The following is a 20,722-nucleotide window of genomic DNA, read 5'->3' as shown; positions in this document are numbered from 1 at the left end:
AGGAGCTCATGTGGAAGCACCAGCTAGTCAGCAGTTTGTTTAAAACCAAACCAACCTGCAGCATAGAGTTGCTTTCCCTCAATGCAGTCTTTACCTCTGCATGTATCCTCGCACCACGCAGAAACCATTATGCACTGATCTCCCTCAGAGGCATCTCACTTGGTGTGGCCCTCTTTGAATTTTTATCTTCCTCAGCCGACCCGCTGATGCTGCTGCTTCTCTCCATCCATCTCTGGTTTTTTTTTTTCTTTCTTTCTGAATGCAGAGTTCTCCGTGAGCTATTGATTTCTGTTTTCTTCCCTCTCTACCTCCTACTCCCATGCTCCGGTGGTTGTTGATTTAAGGCAGAGCTCGGCCACAGACTGCTCCCCCCTGGGCCTATTGGGGGGGGGGGGGGAATCAAAGTTAGGACCATTAACAATGGAGGGAGATCACTGGTTCAAAAACAGGCTATACAAATAGATATATGGTTGTATTTTTGGATTGGGCGTAAATAGAAATTGGCATGAATAATATTTAGGATTGCTCGGTCTGAAATGCCTGATGGAAAGCATGACTCTGATGTTGCATTCAGATGCTTGTTGTTCAGTTTTTTTTAGCGAGCTAGTGCTCCTCCCCAGCTGATGTGTGCGGCAGTTCATCTTTTATACATGAAAAGATGAATGTTCATCGTGATTTAACTGAGGGACAAACCGAGTAAACAGTATTTGGAGCCTGCATGAGAGATGGAACATACTCAAAATGGGTTGCGAGGGTTGTGAACCTTCAAATAGCTCTTATCAGTGCTGAACAGGAGTCCGTGCAGTCGGAATCGCGTCTCCTTGATGTTGGATTGCCGTGTTGTTGTTCTGTAGATGTCACCGCAGTTAATCAATAGCTGATAAAAGATTTGTTAAGGCAATGTAACAATGATAGAGACACAGTATAAAATATGGTAAAAGCTTAAGCCTCATTCTGACTTTGTTCAGTACATGCACTCTTATAAAGTATTAGTTTATGTCACAAGATTTCCAAACATCTAGAGCTGACCATTAATTATGGCCGTGAAGACGAATTTTGATAATAATAAAAATAATACTTTTAACTTAATAATTGTATTCGTATAGCGCTTTAAAAGGTACTCAAAGGAAACAATAAAATAAATAACATTGTAAACAAGGCAGAGAGATGACATTATAACATAAATAAACAAAACGACAACAAGAAAAGAGACATACATGTAAATTGCATCTTTTCAGGACAGCAGACTCTGCTTTTAAAATCTTTTATTTATTCAGAGAGTTGGTAAACCGTGACAGATGTGGAGTCATCCTCAGGCTAGTAGGTGAACATGGAGCTCCAGAGGACATTAACCACTCGGTGACCTAAATGAACGGGAAGGGAGAATGCTTTATTGAAGTGGCCTCTTTCATAAGTCTGGTCAAAATAAATGATGTTGAGGCCTGAGGTCTCCTGCATGTGATGCTGACAGTGTTTCATGTGGCAAAGCCCTAAAGGTCATTAATACTATTTATGTTTAAAAAAAAAAGGAATCAGGAGGAAATACTTGTTCACAGTAACATAACTCATTTTCTCCATTTCTAACCCCACCACTTTGTCTCTCTCTAGCGAGGGTCGTGTGGAGATGCTGGGAGGAGGAAGTATCCAGATCTCCAACCTCACAGAGGAGGACGGCGGCGTCTACACCTGCACGGCGGACAACGGCAACGCAACCATCGAAGCCGAGGTCCAACTCACCATAGAAGGTAGCCTAAAAACCACCCACGTTGTATGCTTTCTGGTTTAGGACCACGGAATCAAAACCGAAGCCAGAAACACAAATCTAAACATTTTGGAAATAAATTAGGAGCAAAGTGACTGTTTAGGCTTAAATTAAAGCAGCAATTGGAGATTTGTGAGGAGAAGTGGCAAGTAATGCATTAGTCACTTAGGAGAGTGCATTGTGGGAGAGCTGAAAACCATTCTCATTTCATCTGATTATGTTTGGGAATGAGCTTATTAAATGTCCTAAGGACGCATATCCCAGACCTGAACAAAGCCGCTGACAATTGAGTTAGAAATGAAATCACTAGGTGTGCTTCTTGCATGCAAACCGTGTAGAGGTGCACAGGCAGGTAACTGTTGAGATACACTGCACACTATGAAAAATGAAAAATGTTTTGGTAGAGGCAGTGTTGACAGTGAGTGATGTATTCGGCATAAGTAGGGATATGTAGCATATGGAGTGTGTGTATCTGTTGATATATGCTGTTTCACATAACTCTTCTTCACTCAGGAAGAGCAGAAAGATTTGAGATGCATGTATTGCTGGCAGGAGAAAGACAAGCACTAGAATTAGGAGAGACTGGAAGAGTAGCTGACAACATAGTGAGAAGAAGCACATCGAGTTCACATCTGCAGCAGAAGCACCACACAGTGTCTTTTCCCAAATACATTCCCTCAGACTAATCTCAATTATTAAGTAAGGAGTACATCAAATAATCAGCCTTGCTTTTTGAGCTGTTTATGTGTTTATATACTGGAACAACAAATTACTGTCGGTTTTTGGGCTTCAGGTAGAAATGATGTTGGTTCTGCATCTTATTTTGGGTCAATTCTGTAAAAAACTAGACTGCTGATTCTCTAGTAGTTGATGAGCAAATTAAAATTCTAGACATATTCTTTTGGAGACATATTTTTTTATCAGCTTTAATCACACTTTCACAAGCAACAGCTGCTATTCCCCAAGTGACGGCTGACTAATCTCCACTTTCAAAGTCCTACTTTGAAAGTGCAAACCTAATTTGTGCGAGGCTGGTCTGAAATAAATACACAAACAAGGTCAGTACTTTTGCCATGGCGTGTTTCTAAAACTGGTCTTTGAAGACGTCTCATAAACAACCTATTTATTACAGACGCTATATCCACCCAGTCCTCATGTGGTGACAAGAAGTGAGACATGTGGAACTTTAACAAGGATTATTTGGATTGGTGTATATTTACACTGTTATACAAACGGCAGCAGCGTGACGACGGCGCTGAGCATCTATTCTGCGTTTATCGCTTTATATTTCATGTCCTTTTCTGGTGATCGAGAGTTGAATAATGTTCAACTTTGGTCATTCACTTTTTTTTTAACCAGCCATCCAATCAAAAAGGAGGAGGGGCGGGACAGATATAACAAAGACCAACCATCACATCCGACATGAAGGCTACAAGTGCAGAACAACAACAATTAAAACTTAAAAATAAAACTGAAACAATATACCAAATCCTAACAATAAAGCTTGCATAGCACTACAATCAGGATAAACAAAGTCATTTGCAAAAAAAAAAAAAAGTCAATAACATCGTGCTGTTGAGCCAGTCATTATCACTGCAGGGGGAATTACTTAACTGCGACAGCCCTAGTGATCGGTAGTTATTAAAAATCACATCCCTTTAACTGTAACAATTGAAAACAATGTACAGCTATATCAAAGTATGTATTGTCAGATATCCACTAGATATCCCAGCTTACTGTATAAATCTAACAATCACATAAATAACATCGACACATTAGAACGTGCTGAGAAAATTCCTACCGGTTCAAATAGAACCATCCTATTTAGACACACCCACAGTAATTGTTTTGTAATTACTGTTGTCAGACTTTGTGTTTGGTGGGAAAAACACACACACACACACACACACACACACACACACACACACACACACACACACACACACACACACACACACACACACACACACGTCATGTGCGCTTGTATGCTTTTCCCAGGTGAAGCAAGTCGACAGGATTTGCTGTGAAATAACTTAAGAATGGGGGGAAACACCCTGAGGCTCATTCCCCGCTTCATTGCATTTCACACGCAGCCACATCAAGCTATGACTCCATCTCCCCCCCCCCAAATCCCCTTTCATCTCCTCATCACCCCTCCACCACACTTTTCATCATTTCCCGTCGCTCACAGTCGACAGTCGTAGACAGTAATGGGAAATCGGATCAGGTCACAGGTGGACATCTGACTTCACTCGTTTCAAGTCCGTCCCCCCCCCCCGTCCCCGTCCCCCAAATCCTTGCTGGAGTCCCTGGTGTCTCTGACCCCGACCCCTGCCGGCCCTCAGCTCCAATGTGACAAGACTGTAGAGGATTGATTGATCAGCGCTCTCGGAATATTGTTGAAAGACATCCGTCATTGTAATACGGTAAAACCGTTTGATTAAATCCCACGCTGTAGACTCACAGGCCTAACTGCATTTACTTCATCTAGTTCCATGAAGAAAACCAGATTGTGGCATTGATTTGCTCCCTTGACAACAGAAGTGACACTTGAAAGGTCAATTGATTCCCTCAAGAAGTGGCCGCGCTCGTAAAAGACCCCCTCATACAAATCAGTGTGTGGTATGAATCCATACTAGCATCAAAACAACTCGACCCACGATTGACTGCCTCTAAAAACACCTTGGGGCCTCTTTTGCCGCAATAACAAGGAGAAACTGTGTGTTTACGGTTAGTGGCGTTTCATAAACACTGGACAGTTTGTGCTTACGAATAGATGCAGAGGGCAAGCCGGGGATTTGATGCGGTAAAACATGGTTAGGTTTGGCCTGGAGATAGCTCAGGGGTTTGCGATGCAGCTGGTGCTAATCTGTGGAAGGGAGAGATGCACGGGGGCTGTAGCAGGTGTGTACACACACACACACACACACACACACACACACACACACACACACACACACACACACACACACACACACACACACACACACACACACACACACACACACACACTGACTGCCAACCATGCATACATAATGATGCCACACACAAGGTCAAATATGCACTTAGTCTACACACCTGTATGCATTCACCGCACGTGCATGGTCTCAACATTATTCAAACGTTGATCTTTACTCGGCGGCTCTTCAGTAAACTTAAGTCTCCTCGTTTGCCACCCACCGAGAATATGTTTCAACTTTTTTTAATCTTTTAATCAATAAGCTTTAGTGACTTGCGCCGTGTATATCATTAAAGGAAAACAAGATGACCGGCTGCTTTATGAACCTAACCGTATTCAAAGATGTCAGGTGCTCTTGGAAAACAGGGGGAAAGAACTGCATAAACAAGAAGGCATGCCAGGCACTCAAAAATCAAGTATCAATGTTTAAGGAATTATTAAAAAAGACTATATTGTATTGGCTAAATCATTAAAAAAGGCCAACATGTTTTGATCAATTAAGGTCTTTGTCTCCTTATATTTATAATGTATACTGTTTGTTAGAACACAGTTTTCTTAATTTGAACCAATAGTTTCACAGTGTCCTAATAAATGTAGGTATTTTAGTATTACACAGATGTTTCTGATAATGACGAGTCACAAGTATGATATTTAAATAAGGTATGATCCAGTCAGATCTCTTAGAAACAATCTGATTAGTTTTAGTTGTAATAGTCTCTACCTGCACTGTGTAAGAGGGAAACAGTTTCCCAGAATTTAGCAAGAGATTTACACTTCAGGACTATCCGTTTCAAAGGGAACCCTACCAATCAGAACCTTGAACCACTTTTTACAGCAGGGAATTTAAAAAGCCCTGAAAAAGCCTGGACATAAAAAGTGTTGGTTTCTTTCAAACCACTCGGGCAGAGCCTTCTAGCAAACAATAGCAGATGCTCCATTGACCATATACTCCCTGCAATCAAAACGGTAAAATGTTCGGCTGCTAAGCTTACATGGAAAAAACCAGCTGAACAAACATGAATACCTCTTTGCGAATGTGAAATGATGTTCAAACAGAAGAAGAGATAATGTCAGTGGCTGTCAAAAATAAGCACTAGGTATCTCAGATTAGTGTGTGCCATATCTTTTTTTTTTTTTATTAAATATAATCAAAGTGCCGGTGAGATAACGAGGATTAGAGCCTCTCAATGTTTAGACACAAACACAATCTGGCTTTGTAGTGAAGCTAAACCTTCCTTAACAACAGTAGAACTCCGGTTTTGAAGAATGTCAGACTCTAAAGAAGAACGTTGAACTCATCCTTTCCTTTTGATATCACATGTAGGATCGCTTGATTACTGTACATGTGGGTGTGTCCTCTTCAGGATGACTCTGCTGTGACGCCTCACCCTCTATTAGAGCTGGCAGGAGGATAAATGAGGCCAGAGGAGGCAGCAGCTTTTGATTATGGTCTTGCGTGACACGGGCACCACCCAGACCTGGACCCTGTAATGTATGTGTGTGTGTATGTGTGTGTTTGCAGGACCGAAATAGTCTCTCCACAAACATGTATGTTTCCCGTTTTATGGGGCTCCCAGTCAGTGGCCCCTCATCTATCAAGGGCCCCCATGCTATCATGTCATCAACTTAATTGTTCTTTCCATGTGCAGCGCTGACATACAGGAAATCCCTGCCCCCTGTAAAAGTTTCATGTCTTTGCTATAAGGGCTGAGGATTTATAACCACAGACGAGAGGAGTGTTTTTACTCGTTATAGAAACGGCCCAAAATAGACAGAAACATAAAAAAAACATAAAAAAAACTAGATACGCTGAATTTCAGCTCAATGTTCCAACTTTTTCTTTACTCTTTTGTTACAAGAGAAGAGTAACACATTGGTTTTATATCACATCTACATACCATAGGCAGCACACATTGTTCCAACGAGAAAAAACTATAAAACTATGAAAACTCTAACTATACAAAAGTCGGAGCGTGTGTGGCGTCTATTAACATATCAGTGGAAAATGCGGGATGGAGGTTTTTTTTTTTTCTGAACTCTGCTCAAAGCTTATTTCCCAGCTCGTGACAGGAATAGTTGTTTTAAACGGCGCGTGGAAGAATTAGAGATCTGATAAAGATCTGATGGATATATTTTGGTCTGTTTTCATCTTCCTGCCCTCCCTGCAGCGTCACAGAGCAGTGACATCCTGACCGAAATATAAAGACACTTTACATCTAGCTATTAAAAGGATGCTAATCTGAAAGGAAGCAACACCCAGATTCACACACACACCTTTTCCTGTTTTCATAGAGGGTGTTATCGCAGCCAGTGGGGTGATAGGTGTGTGGAGGTGTCTCTGTCTGATTCCCGTCTACGCCTTCTCTTGTGTTTCGGCATTCATCTGCTTTTTATTTCAACCACAGCCACATCTACGTGATAAAGGAACATGAAAGTACTGTGTGCGTGTCTGGTGTTTTTACACTGAGTCTAAGGCCGTGGTTACACTTGTCTCTTCAATACGACTTTTGTGATCTAATGCAACAGACCGGAACTCAGAGGTGTCCGCATACAAGTATGCGTGTCCACACTTCGGTGTGACCTGTCTGATCGGATAGGGATATTTCACAGTTTCTTTCACAGTAAAAGTCCCCCGTTATTTTTGCTGCTTACTCTTCTTCCCTGCAGTGTTAGTAGACTTGTTTTACTTACTTTTATACAGTAATAAACAACGTTTCCTATAAAATCTTCACAATAAAAGACTGCTCTTGTTTAAAAGGTTTTATTTTGAAGCAGGAAAAGTTTTTTTATCAGCAGTAACAGGACTCAGACAGCAGGTCTGAGTTGGACTCTAGCCCTGGATGTCCTCCTCTCTTCTCTTTGTTCTCGTTCTGGAGAAAAAATCCTGTGTGATGGGAAGATGATGCGATGACGGCTGATCGGATCCCAATGTGGGCGAAATCCGATGTCGGAAGCACACAGACGTGACAGTTAATGTATCGTGACAGGATTGGATGACTCAAGTAAAATTGAGAAGACAAGTGTAACCACGGCTTAAGTGCTCTGTTCTGCCAGAGCCGTTGCGTTAGTCCGTCCCATGTTGCTTCATCTGCTGTTGGAAACCCGGTCCAGCTTGGCCCGTCTCAACAGGAGTTTGATTTGGCAGCAGCTTCTGACAGCATCAACCAGTCTGTCAAACGGTAAAACTGATTCACTGAGTCATTCAGCGCCACGTTGCTGGTTTGGTGTCACTGCTCAGGAAAGTTTTGATTCTGGTGATGGGTTGAAACACTTTTTGTGGGTCTTGAAGACGCCCGTTATTACAGTGATTGTTCACAATCTTTAGGGAAATGTTACAGCAATTTGTCGTTCTTAAGTTAAAATACATTCAACTTTTTTTACTTTACAAAAACTGTTACTGCATCAGTATTCAAGACAGAATAACCTTCTTTTTCTCAAGCTCTGCTGAAGTTAACCCACTAAAAACTTCAAAAATGTAAGACTTAAAATCTAAAATATGAGCATGTTGTCTTTTTTATTTTTTATAAATAAGCTTTCCCTTAAGAAAGAACATTGGCATGACAATAATTAGGTCTGATTGAAACTACATGCAGTGATGATACATCAGATTTGCCATGTACTCGCCACAACTGACATAAATAGCACTTTTTAAAGTAAACGTACAAGTGAATGGTCTTTTTTTCATGTTCTCAGGACACTTCCAGTAGGAGGTTGAGTTGTAATAATCTGTTTTAGAGCTCTGGTCGACTGAGAAATGTATCTGAAGTAAAGGCAGTGTGCAGGGGAAGCACCAGGAACTTCTCTCTCTGCCATAACCAAACCATCAACCGAGCTTTGTTCCAGCATTTCATGGACAATCTCAGGCTTCTGCTTTCACTCAATTCCTGTAATTTGAGAACCATCAGAGTGAGTCGACAAAAAAACAAACCAAAGATTGAGCTCTCCCTCTCTGTGACTCTGCCTCTCTTACTGAACATTATGCTCTCCTCAAATAAGTAGGAAAAGCAAACACCAAGCGTCTTCCATGCCTTGCTGCTGAGGCTGTTTGTTTTGGCCGGGATTAAGAGTGAAGCTGTTATCTTTGGAGGAACAGGACGGGTAATTAGCTCAGTCCGAGTTCCACTTGCCCTCAAAGTAAACCCTGACTGCCCGAGAGCTATTGTTTAACTTTATGAAGCTAACTGGACTCCGGCCAAGCTCACAGAGAAGGAAAATGTCTTTTTGGATTCTTCAGCTATAGCAATCTTAATTTAGGACTTAATAGATGACTGCCGTGGTCTAGATGTCTCTCTCAGCGTTTGACTCATGACGAGACAAAAGTTCTCCAAACTGATACAGCTGCTTTCTTCTGATTCTTTTACTTTGATATTTCACTATTTTTTTATCACTAATATCGGTTCGGTTAGACTTTTTCCACCTTTTAGTATTTCTCTATTCAGCGTATCCTCACTGCTAGAGGAGCTTTAAGTAAAGCGATCTGCCCAGAATCCCTTTAGGTTTCCTACGGGGTTTTGTTTTAACAAGCTCGCAGTGAGACACTCTCACATGACCTTTTTGTGGCCCTCTTTTAGCAGTTCACTGGAGTCAGTGTAAGTCTGCATTAAAGCTTCTTTTACTAAGCTACAGGCTAGAGACATAATACCGGCTCCGAAGAACTGGCTTTGGAGTTTTTCTTTTCGGCTGCTCTCCCTCTTTTATATTTTGTCTTGATGTTTGTTTGTTCTTTTGTTTCTGCCTTTCCTTTGTTGTTTTTCTGTCTCTGTTGGATTTCCCTTTCATTAGCGAGTGGTATTTATGTTCCAATACAAGTCGGCCTGTTTGGACGCATTCCAGCTTATAGAGTTGAGCAGCTGTGCGTCTGTAGGAAAGAGTGCAGGAAAACATGGACTTGGCGTATTAATGTGACGTCATTCAATATGTCTGTGAAGGGACATATCTTTTTTTTAATCCGGGATTTGGATGTGTCACTTTCTTTATCAGCATTTTTGTCAGTTAATGGATCCAGGAAATCCTATAGAGCAGAGCTGATGCTGAGAAACGTGCGAGCAACCAAAGCATTGCAGAGTCTGTTAGGCTTAGACACCTGTCAATCAATCAAGCATGCACTGAACCAATGCATTTAAAATTGTCTTACTTCATAATGATTTAACGTAAAATAATTTCTAAAGTTTGTTGAATCCTGAATCCCTTTGGTCTTCTACCTCTCACACCGCAGGCAGCATGTTTATCCTGCCGTCCCCTGTGTTCACGGCATCCATGTGCATCGTGGTCAACCTGCGTTTTCAACAAAGAGTGCAGGAGCCTATTGCTCAAAACATATACTGCAGTACCTCTGGTCAAAAACCCCACTGGTGTCTACACTGTCCTGTTATGCATCACTTATTATTGAGAACAAAGCGTTGGGTGTTTTTCACAGTAACTTCAGGGCTGTTTTGAGTGGAACAACAGCTGGCGTTGTTAGCGCTCCTCTGGATCCTTTTTTTTGAAATGCGACTATTTGCATATACATATTTCATGCAGTAAACAGCCAATTAAGGAAGGTCATCAGACATGTTGCACTGAGAGTTGTCCCTACACACACACACACACGCACACACACACACACACACACACACACACACACGCACACGCACAAAAACCACCCTCTGTTGAGTCCTGAAAGCTTCCTCCACCCCACCGCCCAAGCAATGCCAGTATATTTAGGCATTTCTACTCATTGCTCAGTCCAATAGGTTCCAAACGTCTGAACTGCTTTTAGATAAATGGTGCATGTCTGCTCAGACGGAGAGAGGGGAGGGGGAGGCTGAAGATGGAGAGATAAACTGGGAGTTATAGGAAGATTAAAAATGAGAGAGAGAGAGAGACGGAGAGAGAGAGATACAAAGAGAGCCACAGGGTACCAGTCACCATCAAATCCTGTCACCGGCAAACCTCACTAGGGGGCTCTGCACACACACACACACACACACACACACACACACACACACACACACACACACACACACACACACACACACACACACACACACACACACACACACACACACACACACACACACACACACACATAAATATACTGACAGAAAGGCATGTCAATGTGATGCAAAGCCCCGTATGAATATCATGAACGTGCACAGATTGAGACAGCATGGACGTACTAGAAACATATGTTCGCATGCATAAGAAGGCACTTCTTCTCACACACACACACACACACACACACACACACACACACACACACACACACACACACACACACACACACACACACACACACACACACAGTTGTATAACAAACAGCAAAACATAATAAAAATGTACCCCTGCACATTGAGCTGGCAGGGATGGAAGCAAATACAATGATGTACTGAATATAGCATCAGTAATAATGGGAGGAAACAAGTATGCACACACATGAAATTATTCATATTCGCACATGGTTCCAAAAACACACACACACACACACACACACACACACACACAAACACACACACACACACACACACACACACACACACAGACTCACTGGTGTGTTTACGCCGCCTCCCTGACACACCAAAGTAAACCAAGGATTCCACCTGCCTCTGCTGCACAGCGACTACAGGCAAATATCCAGGGGACACCACACTGTGAAACACATTATTCACAGCTCACACATCCTGCTGCAGGAAACACCGTTACACACACACATACACACACACAGAGCAGGGTGATGGCTGTCTTGACAATCATTCAGTGATCCAGTCCACAAGCATCACCGTCCTCGTTTCCATCCTTGTCTCAGTCGTCAATATTCGCCGCAGCAGCTCCCAGAAAAAGTCTAGACACTCATTAAGGGAGATTCGAGGGAAGGCTTCAGTATTCTGCTACATTGTGTGATTGGAAGACCGGCATTTTGGTGGTCGCAGAAAGAAAGAGCAAGTTACTGTAGAGCAGGCTTTTGTTTTGAAAAGCTGCAGGTTTTTCATATTGTATTTAGCATCAAATCTGAAGAGAAACTTCAATTTGGTAATTTGTGAAGTTTCGAGATTTGCAATTTCTACTGTACGCAAGTCCTCTGTTGGAGATTTATTTCTCTAAATACTTTTTGACAATCTTGAAGACATGCATGAATACGGAGCTGACATTTAATAGTTAAGCCTACTGTATGAGGATATAAATATAGCTAGCAAGGAAACTCGATGAGAACAGTTAACGGTGGGTCATGTGTGTCACTTGCGCCCCAAAATGAAAGTAAAGGTATCTATTTAGCCGTCACCAGCGCTAAACCTTCACAAAGAAATATTCTCAATATTAAAAAAAAGTCTAAACAGTTTATTGTATTTTACTACAGTTAATTTCTGAAGTAGCATCCAGTTAGATTTTTTTGTTTTGTTGGTTTACATGATCGCAACTGCTATTGCTGCCTAAACCATTAAGTGATGGAACAGTATCACTTTATTATCTCATTTGCTATTCAAAATTGCATGTTAATTAAAGCCACAGCTGTTTTTCCAGAGTTATAAAACAAAAGGGGACACACACACACACACACACACACACACACACACACACACACACACACACACACACACACACACACACACACACACACACACACACACACACACACACACACACACACACACAGGTGCTGCTGCTGCTGGCGTTTTAGATGAGGACACAGAGAAATCATTTTGTGGGAATGGCTCACTGCTATCTCTTTTTGTTTGACTTTTCTATCAGGTTGTGCTTCTCCTCCCTTAAATGTGCTCTGTGTTGGGCATGATCGTAAAGAACAAAAGGGCAAAGTGCATTTAAGGTTAGGAACATACAAACAAGTCATAGAGCCCACTGTGTCCTGTAGCTGCACTGCTTCTCGGTGAATTGAGACTGTTGTTGGTGGAGAACTGTGTCTGCTGTCTGCAGTTTAACTACTAATAACTACAACATAGAAGGCTCAATTCTCTTGCTGTTCGGAGCCGTGTCTCCCAACAGAACCCAACGCTAATCTGTTCACGAGCAATTTCATGTTACAGTAAATTAGCCTCAGCTGCATCAAGCATATGAGGGGGACTTGACCTCACAACCTGCTACTCTGCTGAATAAAAGGCAGAGAAAAGGGCCCGATCCACCCACTGCTGCTAATATCCAATCAGCCCATGTGAAATGCCACAAAATAGATGCTAATAACAAGCTATCACAGAGCCCGGGAGCCTGGTGGCGGAGCTGGACACACTAACAATACAGTCATTTAAACTGTGGTCAGCGAGGTCGCCGCTTATCAAGAGAATGCACAGAGGCAGCAAAGGCAGTTGGGGCGCTCACACACACACACACACACACACACACACACACACACACACACACACACACACACACACACACACACACACACACACACACACACACACATGCACAACATGTCTCTCCTCACATACACATTCAGTCCAATTACAGAGAGAGGACGAGGCCCGGGCCCGGCGCTCCCTGTGACCTTGTTCTGGGACAGATTGATGAGGCGCTGTATCGCCCCAGCAGATCAAATAACTCCTCTCTGGCCCTCATTAAAGGGACTAAGGGAGATCTGCAAGTGTTCGGCTTAGCCAGCGTGGCATGCTAACACGCTGCACCGCTACCAAAGTAACTGTTGTTTTTGGATAAATAAGAACAGGGGTTTACTGGACCTTTTTATATCAAATCTGCTGAAAAGGTCGCAGTTGTGTGAAGGGCACAGAAAAATAATTGGATAAGCTGTTGTTAGAGAGATGCTGTTTGTTGTTCACCCTCCCTTTACTGGGTATTTGGCAGTTGAAGGGGAGGCATGGCATCACTTGGACTTGTTCATTTCCTGGTTCTCCTGGCACTTGGAGTTTAATGAGCCTATTTAGTTTTGACAGATTGGTTATTCCTTTAAATTTTTCCCCCAGTCATCTCTAATTTGCTGCTTTGCTTTAACTGTTTAGTCAATTGCCACGCAAACTTTCACAATCAATTTAATGCTATATTTTTTGGTACTTTTTCTGACTCCCCTTTTCTCATCTGGTTTCCACAGTTCCTCCCCAGTTTGTCAAGCGGCCGGACAACATTTATGCCTATGAGTCCATGGACATCGTCTTTGAGTGTGAGGTGTCGGGGTCACCGGCTCCCACTGTCAAATGGGTCAAGAACGGAGACGCTGTCATCCCCAGTGACTACTTCAAAATAATTGTAAGTTAAGTCGGCACTAAAGTTGCACCTTTCTACCTTTTCTGCATTGACGACATTGTTATTAATTTAGAGTGAGAGATTGGTTGAAAATGTGTCTTAACATTATTAACTGCTCGTATTTGTTTTCTTCCTTCCTGTTCTGTAGAAGGAGCACAACCTGCAGGTTCTGGGTCTGGTCAAGTCCGATGAGGGTTTCTATCAGTGCCTTGCGGAAAACGATGCGGGCAACATCCAGTCCAGCGCCCAGCTCATCATCCTCGATCACGGTACGACCTCACCAGACGACAAATACACAAAATTGATACAATTCTTCAGTAATTGAATAATAGTCAGGAGCAAATCAAAAAATGAATCCGGTCTGATCAGTAGGACTACAACGAACAAATCTGTCGATTTACCACCTTGATTAATCATTGTACGTCACCCAAGTCTTCCAAAAGCTGCCAGCTTAACAGCTGCGAGAACTAACAATGGCCATGTTTGTTGTTTACCTTCATAATGATAATGTTGAGGGAGTGGCTTTACATTCTCATTAGATTTTGCAACTTTAAAAGCTAGTGCTGGTAGATACTTTCTCTTTAGAAAAGAGTTGGCAACATTTTACTGTTTTTTTTTTTTCCTGTTGGATAATTTTAAAAAAGCTAGCATACTTGCTGGTGCCTTTAATGTTACTCACCCCATCTTTAATTGGATAAAAAACAAATAATAAATACATTTAATTATTTCCAGTGTTTTTATTTATTCCATATAAACAAACTTAGTCCTCCTGTAAAACGCTCTTTTACCACTATTACAAATTAAATTAAATAAATCAACATTGGGGATGAAGCCATGCACTGAGAACTATTCTCGTGACCGATTTTAATCGATTAGTTGTTGCTGCCCTACTGATCAGTTTAAGTTGTAAATGCAGGCGTCTGTTCACTGTGTAACAGTCTTACCACATGTGCTCTGTGTTGGGCATGATTATAAAGAACAAAAGGGCAAAGTGCATTTAAGGTTAGGAACATACAAACAAGTCATAGAGCCCACTGTGTCCTGTAGCTGCACTGCTTCTCGGTGAATTGAGACTGTTGTTGGTGGAGAACTGTGTGTGCTGTCTGCAGTTTAACTACTAATAACTACAACATAGAAGGCTCAATTCTCTTGCTGTTCGGAGCCGTGTCTCCCAACAGAACCCAACGCTAATCTGTTCACGAGCAATTTCATGTTACAGTAAATTAGCCTCAGCTGCATCAAGCATATGAGGGGGACTTGACCTCACAACCTGCTACTCTGCTGAATAAAAGGCAGAGAAAAGGACCCGATCCACCCACTGCTGCTAATATCCAATCAGCCCATGTGAAATGCCACAAAATAGATGCTAATAACAAGCTATCACAGAGCCCGGGAGCCTGGTGGCGGAGCTGGACACACTAACAATACAGTCATTTAAACTGTGGTCAGCGAGGTCGCCGCTTGTCAAGAGAATGCACAATGAAAAAACATCAACAGCAGTCTTACCACAATGATACTCATGATTACACAGTCATGGGAGCTTGAGCTCTTGAATGCTAACAAAAAGTGTCATTATTTTATCTGTGTTAAAATGCTTGAATACCAGTACAGGAGAGGATACCTCTAGCTCAGAAAGTTTCAGAAATACTCTTTCAACAAAGTCTTGAAAAAGATGAGCTAGCTTGGTAATAGCGTGGGTCTTCTGCTCTCCATACAGTTTGCCTCATTTATAAACGCCTAGATGGACGCCAGAGGCCGTGCACATCTGTTGAGGTGTGAGAGTGTGTAGTGAACGGTGAAATGAAACCACTGGGACCTTGTTAAACCAGAGGTGACTGTAAGGGAGCAGAGATATATCTGGGCCAAACGATGCTCGGTTCGCTCTCAGTCCGTTCCACATCTAGTGATACAGAAATGTTTTTAAAGGAACAACGCCTGCGCTTTGATGCAGCGTCCTTCCACTTGTAAAGGCCGAACTGTACCTCAACGTGAACTCATAAGCTGGTGAAGTGAGAGTGCCTGGGTAGCTGCAGAGAATAGTCTCTGTTGTTGTACAGTACATTTCCCTTCAAAGCCAAAGAATAGGATTGAATGCTAAGCTCCATGAGTGGAGCTGCTGAGTGCAGAGTACAACAAAAGCAGACACCAAACACAGTGGCTAGGGGCACCACAAAACATAAGTGCCCCCGGAAATATGTGGGAAATGATTTCAGCATCATAGTTTCTCGAGGTAATTTTCTTTCATTACATCTAATCTTTGGACAAAATGTAATACAACTTCAATTTGAGATAATTTGCTCGGTCATAATGATCATAGTCTAACCCACGGGGCTGGTGGGGAAAAAACCTCCCCACAAAACAAGAAAACAACAAGAAATTTAAGATGATAACCAAGACACAATTTCACTGAAACGCATAATCTAAATGAAACAAGGTGGGAAATGGAGGAGCAATGAAACGGCAAGAGGGGTGAATGTAAAACGATCCTAACACAGAACAAATCAGTTGCTTTTTATGAATCTTTACTGAACTTTACTGTTGACTCAGACTCTCCCGTTTTGGTGAGGAAGACGAAATTTAATCAAGCGTGAATTCCCCCCCGCCCCGCCTCAAGCAGGTGGCTAATGGATTAGCGTAGCAGTGTCCAACTGGTGGCCCCCCAGCTGTGTCATCCCCTCTGATTGGAGGACAGTAAGTCAGAAATAATGATGACCTGCAGCTCATTGTGTATTTGTGTTTGCCACCATTGATAAGGGTTTGGCCACTTTACATGGCCCCAAGTCTTTTCTTTGTTTGAGTTGAAGATAAATGGGATGAATCACTGCGGCAGCTGGCCTTGAACGCGGGTCCAGCCTGAGCGGAGCTTTGACAAAATGAATCTCTGTCTAATCCAAGCATATCACACAAAGTGTGTACCTCTGTCTTTGTCGCAGTGATACTTAATCCAAACACACTCACCACCAGAAAGTTTTCCACTTTCCTGTTTATTCATCAGTTTATTCTCCCATCGTCATCTGAGTCTCCGAGGATAGATCGAGAAAACAACTGAAGTCGCAGCGATGCTGTTTATTCTCCCTGTAAATTATTGACGTCCTCTGCTTGTACAGACACATCCACTGCAGCACTCTCCACAAATGCTCGCTTCACTGTGTCAAAGTAATTTCCTATCTCAGAGGTGTAGCGTCGCGGTGCAGAGGCGAATCAATGAGAATATGTTTGAAATCATCTTATTTTCCACAGCTATTAGTGTTTTGTGTGCACGGCGATGTGAGATTGAAATGAATCTCTTTGAGTTCAAGTAAAGTTTTATCCAATCTCCATATACAGTACGCTCTCTATGAATATAAGGCTACAGCCAACAGCCGCTTAGTTGAGCACAAAGACTGGAATCAAGGGGAAACTGCTAGCCTGGCTCTGTCTAATGGTTAATGTGCATACCAACACCTCTTAATTCACCAAGAAACATGTTCTATCATGTGTGTGTAAACAACAAGATATAATGTGTATTCTACTACAGAGGGGCTATGTTAGTTGTCTTTATGCTAAGCCAAGATAACCTACCGTTTGGCTTCATATTTCACGGACAGAGTCTCCACTCTGTTGTATTCTTCTCTCTCTCTCTCTCTCCTCCTGGACACATACGATCCTTCAGCCATCTGCCACCTTTCTCCCCCCGTTTCCTCTCACTTTCTCTCTCCTCGTCTTTCGCAGCCACCTGCTCTCTTCTGTAATCCAACACACCGGGCTTTGTGTTAATTGTGCTGGCTTGAATATTCTCCCTGTACGGGTACCCGCTCACAGCTGGACATCTTTGTCCACTTCATAACCCACTCGTTCACAAACCCTCCTCCCCGCTCTTTGCTGCCCCTGTGTGTTTCGCCTCCGTCAGGTATCCCGCTCACACCTTACCGGGCTTGAATCGGCTTGAATCGGGGCCAGCACACACCTCGTCTGTCTGTCGGCTGCCTGGCTGTCGGGGGAGATAAGCCAGGGACTTGCCACGGGGATAAAGTTGTCTTCACCCAACAGGGAAATCAATGGGGGTGAACTGCATCTAAACACCCGGTGGCTGCAAATTGGCTAATATTCATTAGTCGTCCTAATCTTTGCATCTTGACACTGCCAGCTGCAGTTAAATGTGGCTCCACCGATGATTCCCACTTGTGGATGTTTGGAATGGGGGGAAAAAAAGGTCAGCTGTCAGCTGTTAGCATATGTGCAGTATCTTGACAGGTATTTATATAAATATGTGCTTTGTATCAATACTCTTGGCATTAAACTCCGACGCAGTTTATGAAAATGGGTTAGCACAGGGATAAATGTCTGCAAAAGGGCAAAGAAAGCTTTTTTTCATTTTTCTTCAGCAATCTTAAAAACAGATTTTTGGGGGAGTGGAGGTCAAAAATAGGACTTCAGATTGCAGTCTCGAACAATTTTACTCAACATTCCAAAACCATGTGCAATATGGGTCAGCTAGTTGCAAACAGATGTGGGTAAATAAGAGCACCAATGCCAAAAGTGGACATAATTAAGCTGTCTGCTGCGGGCCAAGTAAGCGCCTCCTAATGTCCCTCGTAAGACTGCCACATTCAGACGTCGTCTTTTTGAGCACGCTGGAGGTTTGTGTAGTAGTTCTAGTTTGAGTTTCTGTTGTAAGTCATTACATTTGACCACAGAGATGAAAAGTGATCATGTAAAATCATTTCTTACATACAATTGTATTTATATATATATATATTTTTTAACTGGCTAAGAAATGTCTGGCCTCTATATGACCTACATTAGCAAATGAGAACATCACCATGAAGATTGGCTGTTTCTCAATAGTTATTCTTAATCCCTAAATCACCAGGTCTGATTCTTTACATTAGCTAGTTAAAAGGGGCAGGAGGAGATTTTTCTCTACAGAAATTTTATTTTGAACGTAATCTTTATAGCACTATAATCACGCACTAGCTAGATAAAGATCTTAACGGCACAAGTCAGTGGTGATCATGGAAACACTACGCTTTTGTCCATAGGGCCCACCAAAATCAACACAAACAGAAAGTTCTCTTGTAGTTGCTTTAAGTTAATTAAATCCAGCCCACATGCACAGTAGTTGGAATCAATAAAGAAGAATAAAGATAATACTGTTTGATGCTTTATTAAATTCCCAGCACATTTGCCCATGTTTTCATTACTGAACTATTAATACAACCACTTATAGCTGTCATGATGATTCCCTGCTGGCAGTGTCAATGTTTGCTGTCGACATGTAGCCCTCATTGTCAAAATGATCATGAGGGAGGTTAGTCAGCTGCAGAGGAAATGCTATTTTGGGGATTATTGTCACGTGTCAGGCATAGACAGAGCGCAGCAACAATTTGCGCCCTTTTTCCAGGCACATTATTATCTGAAGCGTTTATGCATGATACTGTAGTAGGCGGCAATTACAGCTTTGAGAGGAAATGGGTCACGTTTTTTCAGCTTTGAAGTTGTGCACGCCTAGACAAAGCACTCCTTCATATGATTGTCATCCCGCCACATACAGCACAAAGAGTAGGACTGTGTTTGAAGTTTGATAAAATGTATGCCCATTCCTGCAATGTGGATGCCTTTTGTGTAGATTTTTAAAATCCAGAGCTCGAGCAAATATTTAGTTTTGAGAATAGCTGGCACTCTACAAGTGGAGGGCTGCATATAGCATTTACAATTTAGAAACAATCATAAAAGAAAACCCACTGCACGTTTTTCAGCGTTGCGTATTCTCATTTTAACAACCCAATCACAAACCCAAGGCCACAAAGGAGCCTGGGAACTCTAAGTAGATGCCCGCTTGTCAAGAAACGACAAGTTACACATTCAACCACCTTCATTAAAGCGTAATATGAAAAATGCAGATCTGCATTTTGACATTTGCAAACAAAAGAGAAGTGGATGCACTCACTTTGCGGTTTGGCCTTAAGTGCATGTTTTTTTAGCCTTCTCATGTTTGCATAAATTGAATAGATGCACTTCCATTTGCATCTGAATGCTTATTTTTGCTCCTTCCATATGCAGCGCTGGCTTCAAAATATGGAAATACTCCTTTGTCTGAGTTTGTCTGTCCCTCCATCTCTCCTCTCCTCTCCTCTCCTCTCCTCTCTCCTCTCCTCTCCTCTCCTCTCCTCTCCTCTCCTCTCTTCTCTGCATCCCTACATCCCTATTTGTTTTGACATTTTGCCTCCTAGTGCCCAAGCCAAGTACTTCACTGTAGAGCCTGAAATCTTGTTTGGATGAAGGAGCTCTGTTCTGTCATGCTGCTTTAGCCTCGCTTGTTGCAAGTCAATTGCATTGAGACGAATGAAAGGGAGGCATTGCACTCAGTAGATTGGCAGCTTCAGGTAAAAATAAAAAAATAAATAAAAATGAACACAATTGAAATAAACATCAGTCGATGCTTGAAGGTGTGCAACACTTCTTTATCCTGTTGGATTGTAATGCTAGCTATTATTCAGGGCGGCTTTAGGCGGAAAAATGAAACTGAATTTTGGATGCAAATGCATTTATTCAAGCTTTTTTTTCTAATCCAAAGCTTAAACAGGCAAGCAGTCCTCCTCAATCTCTCCATCTCTTTCTCCTTCCCTTTCTCTCTGCTTTCATCTTTCTACCTTTATCCCTCGTCTCCCTTCCCCTTCCCCCTTTATTGAGCCGGGCTGCCATTAGTTCCCCCCTCCCCCCGCATTCTTAGACCTGTGGCAGCAAACAGAAGAGTCCTGTCCTCCCCTCCCATCAGAGGTACCAGACCCCCACTGAGAGATGGAGATGCCTCATTGCTGCCTGAATGCTCACTG

At 42.4% G+C, this 20,722-nt stretch overlaps 1 protein-coding gene across 1 annotated transcript in view; it reads left to right on the top strand.

The window, feature by feature from the left end:
• The window catches only part of neo1a (neogenin 1a), a 162,519-nt gene that overhangs the window by 97,968 nt on the left and 43,829 nt on the right, over nt 1-20,722 (top strand). The window contains 3 exon segments of the mRNA XM_054610588.1: nt 1,609-1,745; nt 13,756-13,910; nt 14,056-14,176. Of these exon segments, the coding sequence (XP_054466563.1) occupies nt 1,609-1,745; nt 13,756-13,910; nt 14,056-14,176 (413 nt within the window).

This window comes from Anoplopoma fimbria, chromosome 2, assembly GCF_027596085.1.
Source record: "Anoplopoma fimbria isolate UVic2021 breed Golden Eagle Sablefish chromosome 2, Afim_UVic_2022, whole genome shotgun sequence".
In the NCBI taxonomy this organism is placed as follows: domain Eukaryota; kingdom Metazoa; phylum Chordata; class Actinopteri; order Perciformes; family Anoplopomatidae; genus Anoplopoma; species Anoplopoma fimbria.
The sequence above is the reverse complement of the archived record's forward strand: the minus strand, read 5'-3'. Positions and strand labels throughout refer to the sequence as shown.